At 38.2% G+C, this 12,265-nt stretch overlaps 1 protein-coding gene across 3 annotated transcripts in view; it reads right to left on the reverse strand.

The window, feature by feature from the left end:
* Positions 1-8,252: 8,252 nt before the first annotated feature.
* LOC145663887 (transmembrane protein 192) overlaps positions 8,253-12,265 on the reverse strand; it is a 51,008-nt gene continuing 46,995 nt past the window's right edge. For all 3 annotated transcript variants that reach the window (XM_081730040.1, XM_081730038.1, XM_081730039.1), the window contains exon 8: positions 8,253-8,576. In XM_081730040.1, the coding sequence (XP_081586166.1) occupies positions 8,444-8,576 (133 nt within the window). In that variant the 3' untranslated portion in view covers positions 8,253-8,443. The remainder of the gene's footprint in view (positions 8,577-12,265) is intronic.

A 12,265-nucleotide genomic window follows, 5' to 3' on the forward strand; every position in this document is an offset into this window, starting at 1 on the left:
ATAAAACCACAGAGAAAACAAGTTATTTGTTATTATTGTTAATCTCTTGTTATTTTCTCTACAGTATGATAAAACCTATCTTGCTTCCTTGGTACCTCACTTCTTGTTTTTTAGAGGCGGGTGTCATGACATCCCCAAGCAAAGACGCTTTGTTCAAGCAAACAATGGGAATGAATGTTGACCCTCGATGTTGGCCAAAACATGAGGCAGAGGTAGTAAGAAGTCTTGTCTTCTCACCCCTTGTGAAGAAAATGTCATTTTGCAAACAGATGAACGACAGAGTGGCCGATGTCCAATTAAAAGCATTAAGTACGTTGAAAGCAATGGCGCAGACTTTCCAAGATTTTTGTGGGTGCATATCAATGGCGGGTCATATTAGCCTATATGTTTTCAGGGAAGCCTCGATGTTTGATTGATTTACTTTTAGTTAAAATATTTTATGAACATTGTCATAAAGGCCTGTGCTGTGAGAAAGTAAAATATATCGGTACTATAAGGATAAATTGTGGCTGCCCTAGCTCAGTCGGTAACACGACTGATTTAAACGCAAGAGAAACTGGTTCAAACCCGGGTTCAAGCTAAAAATCTTGTGGGTGCGCCGCACCCACAAGAATATTTATGTGGGTGCCGGAACCCTGGAGCACCCACGTAGTCGGCGCGCATGGTTGAAAGTAAAATGAAAGTGACAATGGGCGGGAAAGTGACGGTTTTACAACAACAACAACAACAATAATAATAATAATAATAATAATAATAATAATAATAATAATAAATCAAACGCTGAATCCTTGAACAATGGTTGGTCAATGTACACTCATGTCCAAAATGATTGTCGCATATCTATAACGGTCGTGTTGTGCGAATATAATTGGATAATAAACTCGTAAGGTACTTCTAGTACTGCTACTATGTGTATAATCGGGAAATGTTTACTTGTGCTAAATTTCATAGAAAAAAATTATAAATTCGAAAATTAGAATGAGTACATCAAAATATTGCTAAATGGACAAGAAAAGTCTTTTTTCGTTATATTGTTCTTATTTACAGATCTTTTGACATGAAATTTACCTCATACATGTGTCTGCCGATTATACACATAGTAAGAGTGTTAAATGTACCCTGCGATATCATTATCCAAATATATTCGCACAACAAGCCTGTTATAGATATGCGACAATCATTTTGGACATGAGTGTACGTATAGGCATGTACGTCTTCAGACATAATATACATATAGATAGGTAGTTATGTATTGTGTAATGTTGTGTGCACTGTCTTCCAGCTTGTGTGTAAAATTGTGCAATTTGGACGGAAGGTGTGTGTAATTTTGCTTGCCGTGTCTGGCAACACTGGTACACTGTCATGTTTGGTGTTGTCTGTGTTGGTAGACAGACAGACAGTCACTCACGTCATTCAGCAGTAAATGACAAGAGCGCTCATATCTGAACAAACACAATCAATGAGAGAACCATCAGAATGCAGTAGATCAGATGAAAAAAAAACTTGATGGAATGAATTTGGTTCATAGATGGCCATTTTGCTCTGGACTCTCTCGGACTCGGGCTCATTTTTTCAACTGGGCTCTCGCTCATTTATTCCTTTGGGAATCGTGCTCGGGCTCACTTCCCTCAGTTGGACTCGCGCTGACTTATTTCATTGGCGCTCGGGGTAGCGCTTAATTATTGAACCCGAGAACGGTTGAGCGCGAATGCCGAGCTAGCGAGCGTTGGGCTCGTGAGTTTGGATGTCCATGAAACGGGCTGATTATTAGCATACATCCTCCTCCAATGTCCATCACTGATGAAGTTGTTACAATTAATCGGAATTTTTAACTTTTCATAGTTTTGTGACAGCCCAAACTATTATCTGAATCGATATTTGTTAAAATAATGTCAGTCACTATTGTATCGATTTTCATTGTTTCTGCTTTTATAATCTACGTGGGTAGAGCTATCATTTAGTTACAAAATAAATAATATGTTTTTTCTTGTCCTTAAATAGAAATATCTGACACGTTAATACTGAAATTTTGTTAAAAGAGCTGCTTTAACAAAATAAATTTAATAAGTTCCACAAGACATAAGTTGTTTATGCAGCCGAAATTTGCAACTGTTGACTGATTGCCGTTTAGCGTCCTCTTTCGTCGGCGAGGCTATATGAGAAGTGGACCTATAGGTTTAACGCGGAATTCGATCCACTGTCGTTCAATGTTCTCCCACTCGGAATTGTCCCTAGGACCCCATGCATCAAAGGTTCGCGTGCAAGCCAGTGAGATAGGGTTTGTATGTTGTATTGTTCAATGATTTTTATTAGGAATAAAATACGTTACAGGATGATATACTGATTGTAAATATTATAGTGCAAGTATTGAACGATTGTGTGGTAAAAGGAGAAATATAAATTTGGACAAATTAAAAAAAAGGCCTGGAAAAAACTGTAGGATATATGAAACATATAAAACTTAGGAAAAGCCACTTCAGCAAAACGAGCAGGATTTTGTTGTGGGTAAACAGTTTAATCATATTATTATTAATTTCGCACAAATGGGCCACACATCATAGCATGGGCGGCGATTAGGGGGGCAAAGGGGGACAGTTCCTCCCCCACTCTTTTGAAATGACCCATTAATGTCGCTATATAGTTTCATTTGGAAATATAAAGTTTTTGTATGTATTAAGGTTCATAGAATGAAAATGGTGCCATAAAGTATTTGCCGTTCCGTGAGTACGTATCAGTTGTCTTCCCGTGCAGTTAAGAAAGCTACAGGAGTTGCGTTTTAATTGCCACGAAAAATGGCTCAAAAATTAACCTATCCGAGTGTACTTTCATGTTCATTTCTTCTTACAAGGGCTCGATATGTTAGTCAGCCGCTTTGGAACTAATTGAGATAACATTTCGCAGAAAAAGTTCTTCATAAGCAGTGTTTCTTTCAGAAACAATGTTCTGGGGGGGGGGGAACTGCAGGTACTATTCTATTCATTATTATATTATAGACGTATTATTTTGGTCTCCTTCGGGGAGAGGCTCTCAGAGCTTCGGAGGGCAGTACCCCCCCAAAAAAATAACATGTCTGGAAGAAACACTCTTCACAACTTATTCTGTAATTGCACAAAAATCGACAGTTCCTGAAGTGTCTTTTCTTCTTTCTAATAGTAAGGAATATTTGATTTGATTTTTTTTTTAAATATCCCTTCAGCAGTGAGACTATATGAGTAATACTATGTAACAAGCAGTAACGACTACATATTATCAGGTGCAACATTTAATCAATCAACATATAACATATAAAGCTTATAAAATTTTAATTAGTCAACTGGATTACATCTTATGAAAAAAGTTGAATAATTTCCACCTTATATGTTAGTTGTTTGACGTAACGTAAGCATGAAGGTAAGCTTAGATCTTTGTTCGAAATTCACATTGAAATGATATTCGCAAAGAATCTTCAGTGGGCTGAATCTCTTTCGTTCCAGGTTGGCTACAAGACTGCGATAATCGTAGGACGTAAAAATGAAGATTTTATTCCCCAGTCAGAATTTTTAAACTATCCTATCTCTTCAAGTCAATAATTGTATATTTTGCATTATTACTTTTCAACCACAGAGCAAAATAATTCAGTCACTCTACTCCTGTTTTAATGATGTATGGCAGCGTGTAACAAATTGTTGCGAGGTCCTGGGCAAAAAGTTTGTGATCGCCCTTTCAGTTTTTAATTGCTAATTATAATCAAATTTCTGGAAATCAATTAATCTACACATTTAATTATTTGTGCTAAAGAAAATAAAGGTTTGTTCTCTTACTTTCCCGTTCCACCATTTCTTTCATCATCATTCATTTGCAATTTCATACATCTCCTTTAGCAGTTACATAACTCTGGGGCGCTAAACTAAAGATTTCATCTTTTCTTTCATTACTACAATCTTAAAGTTTGCACGTATTAAAGTTTGCACGACATTATTAATTGTTGAATTGGTGGATTTATAAAAGTCAGTGCTAAATCATTTTAGGCTCGATAATCTTTTCAAGACCCCTGGAGGCGCTAAGCTCTGAGCGTGCCATTTAGGGAGGAACGGTGGCTCAGCGATAGAGAAATTACCTTTGTTCGAAGGGTCGCATGTTCGATTCCCGTCCAAGTAAGTTCGTGGTGGAGGACATCGTGTTCGTGGGTTTTCTGGGGATTCTCCAGTTTCCTACCACATTCTCATTCAACTATTTCTTTCATCATTCACTTCTGTCTCCTTTAGCATTTAGCTTGCATAATCGTGGGATCTTAAACTAAAGATTTCATTTTTCATTTGCCTTTACGTATTTGTAGTGTAAGGAATCCTTGAGACAACGTTTGAAAATATCATTTCATAATTGTGGGAATTACTGAAAATAAACTTTCCAACAATGATAGCTGCCAAAAATGAACCAAGACCAACGTGATAAAGTGCACAAATTGGCCCCTAGGTAGGCTAGTTTCTTACGACAAAGTTTCATATTTATGGCAATTATTGAAAAACATTAAAAATTTTAACATTGTTAAGGTAGGACAAATGTATCTCTATTAGTGGTGAATATTAACAATATTTGAGCATCGAAATTAACCTTACAAGCACATTGACACATTTCAGTTTATATTTTAAAATACCAATTAACTTAGATTCACATTCAAATCAATGAAGTCATTCATGTTATAGGTTAGAGTGGGTATATATTTCCGAGTGATAATTCAACAATAGTGTTCTGAAGTATTTCATTTATTTGCTGACGGAGTTTCAAAATTAAGCTCTTTAGATCTTTCCCTTTGAATTTGTTCAAATTCCTCAGTTACGCTACATACATCAGGGATGGCCAACGTGTTGACTGTCAAATTCTGACAGATAGTCCGCGGCAGTCACTCTACCGCCACTCATCAAACCTTGATTTCACCCTCACCCTCATGAGAGCCGCCCTTGTGTGGCTGAATACTTATGCTTGCATCGTAGTTCAAGGGACATTTTGAAGTAAAGGCATTGGATACTGTTGATAAATGATGTAAACGTCACTATCGACCGAGATCTCCATTGTAACAGTTGTTCCATTTTAGGTGTTCCACAGTAAGTTATACGACGATATGTTTAGTTTCCTTTCTTTAGGACGTTTGTTAAGCAAGGGCGGATCCAGGACGGACTTGTGGGGGTGGTGGGTTGTAATACTGCTACTTAGAGCTACTTTTAAGAGCTCCAAACTCTGGGATGCGTTTTATTTGTATATATAAAATAAAGAAGTTTCCTCTTCTGGGGGAAGGCGATCGCCCCCCTGGATCCGCCACTGACGATAAGGAAATGATTCAACAAATAGGTTGAATAATTGATGCTCTGATCCTCACGAAGGAAGCCCTCTCGAGGCCTCCTCACCCTCAATGATATGAGGGCGAGGAAAGGTTTTGTGCACGAAGGCGAGGGTGCGCGAGGGCGAGGAAAGGTTTTGTGCACGAAGACGAGGACGAGCGAGGATAATGGACAACTCCTATCGCGAGGGCGAGGACAAGCTTCGATGGCGAGGGTGAGGGTGCGCGAGGGCGAGGAAAAGCTTCGACGAAAAGGGCGAGGGTGTGCGAGGGCGAGAAGCTTCGACAGCGAGGGTGAGGGTGCGCGAGGGCGAGGGCAAGCTTCGATGGCGAGGGTGAGGGTGCGAGGACAAGCTTTGATGGCGAGGGTGAGGGTGCGCGAGGGCGAGGACAAGTTTTGGCCGCGAGGGCGAGGACAAGCTTCGACGGTGAGAGTGAGGGTGCGCGAGGGCGATGGACAATTCTATTCGCGAGGGCGAGGGCCAACTGCTACTGCGAGGGTGAGTGAGGTCGAAGTAAAATGAACATCTATGGAATAGACCCAACTTTATCGTGTTCCTATTCTACTCTCCACTATGAAAATTTCCAAATTTTAATAGGGGTGGGGTTACACACTCCTCCAGAAATTTTAGAGAAATGCAATAATATACCCATGTCTTATGAAAAACAATGGATGCCCTTACATTCATCCATAACGTAATAAACTATCATTAAAGAGGAAGAAACATGAGTTTAATAACCTTCCAAATTTATAGAGGTATATACTGCAATCCTATAGTACTATACCAAATTTTAAAAAATAGGAAATTTTGAAAATTTAAGGTAGACATATACATACAACCTTAAATTATACGGGGATTATTAATATATCCCGTCCTATGAAAGACAATGGATCCCTACGTGATAAAACCTCATCACAGGGGATAGATTAGGTAAAAAAAAAAAAAAAAAATCCAAATTTTGAACTTTTTGCAATTTTCTACCCATAAAAGGGAAGAAAATGGACCATCCAAACACCTAGAGGTACATATGTGGGTTCTATACATCCCTCCTGGGGTGAGTCAACGTATCCATTACCTTGAGGTGGTCCTATGCACCCTTGAGTCAGGGAAACAAGTGAGACAAACTGTTGCCATTACTACTACCACCAATTATCACAACCCACACTATAGCATATTGTTTATGTCAATCAGCTACTGCTACTCCAAAGCAATTGGGAACTGAATACCTACTTGTGGCCAATGTTGTTATTAAACTAATCAGAAGTACTCGGCTTCGCACAGCAACATTTATGCATAATATTTGAAAATCAACAACTGAGTAGCATAAATAGCAATGAGCAACGCCTTTACGTTTGCCCCTGCCAGTTGGTATATTCCTCAGTAAACTTAAGTCTTAAATTTAAGAAATTGTCACCAGTTAGCATAATGACTCCAAAAACTGTGAATTCAACGCTAATCTCGGTCATTTTAAACATCTTACTTATCACCCCCTTCTCATCTCGTCCATAATGCTGATGGGGCTGAGTTTGGACTTAAACGGCAATTGGAGTGACTATTCATCTCAGCGACCCCGAAAACTATGGATTCAACACTAATTCTATCGTTTTCGATTATTTTTACGTCACCCTTCCCCCATTCCCCGAGGTGTCTTACCCCCTAATAGTACTATTTTCCAGATTGTAAGTCATATGTGTATGTCTGCTTATTTTTACCTACCGTGTTTTATCTAACATGACATGCTTTGCGATTCTAAATTTTTGGCATTCATTTTAAACCACCTCTTTCCCTATCAATCTATCTTCTCTTCTCTTATATACGCATCAAAAATTCAAAATAGCCTACGGTCGCTTTGAAACAGTTACTTACAAGTATGCCAAACGAAACAAACAATATTTTCCATATAGGATGTTAATTTATGTAAGTCAAAATCCACTGGTGAAACCCTCGCACTTAAAAAAAAAAAAAAAAAAAAAAAAAAAGTATATATGAACATAGGGCGAAAAACGCGTTATTTCAAAGTTACGGGATGCCGAAATCTACGAGGTGCAAAAATACATTTATTGATTTGGAAACAGGGCCGTGCCGTGGGGGGAGCGGGGCGACGGCCCCGGGCGCAGGAGTAAGGGGGGTGAAAAATTCGGGAGAAAAAATTAAAAATTGCTTGGAACATATGTATCGGGGTGCCGTCGTATACTCTCGCCCCGGGTGCTGATTTTCCACGGCACGGCCCTGTTTGGAAATCCGAAATAGTAATCCCCTTCAAAGTAGTCTCCCTGGTAATGCACACACTTCTCCAAGCGCTCCCCCCACTGTTGGAAATACTTGTGAAACGCAGTTTTTGGAATGGTGAGCAACCGTGCCGTCGCATTCCGCATGATATCTTCTCTTGACTCATATCGGGTCCCTTTTAGTGGCATTTTCAGCTTGGGAAACAACCAAATGTCACACGAAGCTATGTCGGATGAGTAGGACGCCTGACGACACACAGGAATATTGTGTTTGGCGATGAAAGCCTGAATCAAATTTCATGGACACTCTCCTCATGCTCAAATTCTCGTTCAAAATTGAATGCACCGATCCGATTGAATAATTTCCGCTTAGGTATCGACAAGATTTCGGCAAAATTTGATGCAATATCAGTGCTCAAGTTTTTACTAAAATCCGACGACCACTTACGTCACATCTTCACTCGTTGGCCGACTACAACCGACTTACGCTTTCTGTACCCGGGAAAAAAAATCACGACTCCCCGTGAGTATCCCCTCTACATCTACACTGAAGAAAGTCTCCCGTGCTTCATTGGTTACGCAAGAAAAAATAAGGTTCGATACTTTTTGAATACACCTCGTATAAGAGATATTTCATAAATAAAAAGCAATCTCTGATGAGGGAAATGGGTCAACCGGTGCTTTTGACAGAAATAAAATGAAAAGAAAGTGGATGAAATATTTATTTATTTATTTATTACAAATTGTGACAGTACTTATAAAAATCTATAATGTTAATCACATGTTTCTTAAAAAATACAAAATTGTAACATTTTGTACAATTATTAAATTACAGGCACATATTTGTTAATGGTTAAAAAAGAAACAACGGAATACTTAAAATAGTCCACGGATGTCAGTCATGCATTTCTTTGTCGTTTCAGCTGCATGCTTAACAGCATAACTTTTTCACTAAGTCTTCTGTTTTGTTCCATTAAATTCTCTATAACATCGGCTTGCTTTTCTAGCAGCTCCTGTGCGCTGCTTCCTTCTCTGCAAGAAATACGGGAAGATAAAAGATTAAAATGTTTGAATCCGCAACAAAACCAAATTTCAATACACAAGAGAAAAGATATATTTTTTCTTCAAAGTTTCAATACTGCTTTTTGTTTCTAAAATTCAACGGAAAATGAAATGAAATATTCGAGTTTAACGTCCCACTAACTTATTATGCCCTTTAGTCTAAGGGAGACGGATGATTAAGGCAAGTGAATGATGATGGAAGAAGTGGTGGAATGAGAAAGTGGGAAGAATCGGGAGTACCTCACGAAAACCCATGAGCAAGATGATTTCCACCACAAACTTACTTGGTCGGGGATCGAACCATGGACCCAAGCACCGGAGGTAAGCACTGTACCACTGAGCCACCGTGCCCTCATTTATATCTTGTAGTACTTCAGTTGACTTCGCACTTTAATCATCTTCCTACCAAACAGAAAACAACTTTTCCAGTAAACATGGGTTTATAATTGAGAAATACTTTATAGTTTGTAACGGATAAGATTGACCTTATATGAGATTGGAACTTGTACGTTGTAAATATAAATTAACATGCGAATTACATGATAAACTGCACCATATTTTATCCACGACTGATTAAAAGAAAATCATACCAATTGCAAAGAGGTACTTACTGAACTTGTTTTCAAAATTATCAGTTTATTATTTAAACATTTTAAACGAAATCATTTATGACGCCCTACACAAGCTCCAAACTTCTCGATAACAACCAGTGCTTCGTGGACATGGATAACTTTCTACTTCTCTTAGTATTCGCAGCGTTAAACTAAACTTTCATTATATGTGTTTTATCTTTGAAGAAAGACTTACCCCAGTTATGATACTTAAAGCTTTGGACGCAACAATGATATCCCTCATACTGGTCCTACAACTACTACTCCTAATATTACATAAAAAATACTGCAGTAAACATTTACCAGAAGCGTACAAAAAGTTCGTGTTCGTAACCTCCCCAGTTGACCTCTAAAATTCAAAATGTTTTAGTAGCATGTCAAAAGCCCAGTCTCTATTTCTTTTCTTTTCTAACAAGTCGATTCCTTGATTCATAAAGCGAGATGACATCGCACATCAAAATAGGGAAAACTGAACTATGAGTAATGATAAAGAACTTAAAATGACTTATGTCACAGCAGATTTATAACGCTAGATGACAGCTGTTGCTAATTCCACCATTACGAAATAGCACTGTGAATTCTTCTGTGAAAGCTAGTCACATGATGATGCAACACGCATCAACAATATCTATTACTGTGGATAATATGCATTGTGTACCAGTACTTATTTAAGATGACTGATGATATATCATTCAATATTAGTAGAAACTTGCTGACGTATTACATGGCTCCATTTTTCATTATAAATTTAAAAATAAAAATGGTTCTCAGGAGGTTGTCGCCTACATCATCAGAGAGGTACGTGGGTCATTCCGCTATTAGAGATCGGGAACTGAATTATGCACTAGAATAAGGCAAGTTTCAGCTACTTACAATTATTCTTCTACATACACACCATTTGCTATCTATATTTGCCAGTGATGAACAAGAGCCTGTAGGTGACGTTTGTAAAAATTGGAACCAGTAGAAGCAAGTCATTATTTTAAATAGCTACAATGACCGAAGACAATCCACATCAGGAAATTGTTGGCCAAGTAATCCAACTTTCATAGTATCACAGAAATGGAAGTCGGAAGGCGTTAAATCTGGACTGTATACCGGATGTGGCAGAACGGTCCCACCAAATTTCCAACACTGGTATCAGGCCTGTCTTTATCATGCTGCAAGCTACAGACTTTCTTTTTCTCTGGCATAACACTTATAATTCGGGATTTCAGCTCAATCAACGTTTTCTTCCAGCGTAGGCTCCAAAATATCCACAAGAATCTTATTATGTCCATTTCGAAAGACGGAGCTCGTCAGTTTTCCTGCACGTGCGCTATTTTGAACTTCCTTCTTTCTTTTTATGAAGAATTCGCATGTCGCCATCCCATGGATTATCTTTTGGAGCCCGATTCATAGTGTGACACTTCGTTTCATCTCCGGTGACGGTGCTGTTCAAAAAATTGTCATTTTTAGTCTCGTACTGATTCAGTAGCCTCGACATATGTCGATGTGCTGAGTTTTGTGATTGTCTGTAAGCATTCTCGGGACTTATCTCACAAACAATGGGATGGATTATCGAACACCATTTTAAAGACATCACAGCCAACATTCAGCTGTACACATAGTCCCTTTGTCGTAATCCACCGATTACAGGATGTCTATTGGTCACGAAAGTCATGAAAAAGTCACGAAATCAGAAAACGGTCATGAAAGTCAACAAAAAGTCACGAAATTTAGTTTTTGGGTCACGATATTTTTAATCTGTACAAATATAAGTATAGACTGGAAAATTTTGTTCTATAAAACGTCAAAATTCACCACCAAAAATGTGTATGGTCGGCTTTAGACGCTAATCAAATCGCAAGGAAAGCACGCTTCTATAACATGCATGAAAATACGGCCTACTTCGCACCCAAATTTTCTCTTCAGAATGTTGTGAAATTTTATTGTTTGGTAAAGAAAAGGTCATGAAAAGTCACGAAATTTCATTTTGGAATTATAGTAGACACCCTGGATCAACACAGATGAGTTGATCGAGATGCTGTTTATTGTGAGAGGTGGATGCTTAGCAAAGACGCTTGAGTTGTGACTTGGCGTACACAACTTCTGAAACGAACTATTCATTACCTTACTGTATTTACATCTACTCCAGCGTCTCTGTAAACTTTCAGCAAGTATTGATGAATGTCAATGGGTGCTATTTGTTCAATAACACAACTCTGTATCGTACACACATCTATGTCAGAATGCATTTTGATTGACTGCTCCGCTCTTTGTATCCGTTAAAAGAGAATGGAAATAACAGGATATTAATAGGGAAGTTGAACAATATCCACCTCGAAAGTTACGTATTAACACCAAAAAATAAGAGGCATTACTTTCGGCATAAACCTCGCAGAAACAATGTTGCAGCTATTTGACTCTTCTTCAACACGATTTTATTGCCTTTAGGTCTCCCAACTGTTACAGTGGACGCGAGTTGGGTCATCATTTTGAGCTTCAGACGAAATAACAGAAAATGACGTGGAAGCATCCATCTCACTAACACCAAACAAAGTTTCGTGCTCAGGCCTTTGCACGAAAGATGACGTTTGTGGGACGTTGATGGTATACTGTTTGTTAATTATCTATCACCTTATATATAATACTGTACATGAAATAAAGTTTACTTAATCTTTTGTCCTGTAATTGTAATTTTATGTTGATAATCTAGGCAACAAAATTACAAACAATACGCTCGAGAAAGGTAACCTTTATCTTATATATGTTAGAAAGAGTATTCATCTCGTACGCCATTATGTATAAATAAGAAAATAAATATTCACGTACCTAACGTATGCTTATTTGAATTCGACCCTTGTAATTGCGATACCTCTTACAGCTTGCTGGTATCTTCTACGGAGGACGTCATCTTTTAGTGTTTTAATTGAAAAGATGTTATATGATACGTCTATCATTATTTGACGGACACGACCTCTCAAAGTCACTGCACACTTTCCTAAAACTCAAACTATCAGGCGTAAAAATACATCCGAAAACTTAATAATAATAAAAGTATTTTCC

Source organism: Thermobia domestica, chromosome 11 (assembly GCF_964235325.1).
Source record: "Thermobia domestica chromosome 11, izTheDome1.hap1.1, whole genome shotgun sequence".
Taxonomy (NCBI): domain Eukaryota; kingdom Metazoa; phylum Arthropoda; class Insecta; order Zygentoma; family Lepismatidae; genus Thermobia; species Thermobia domestica.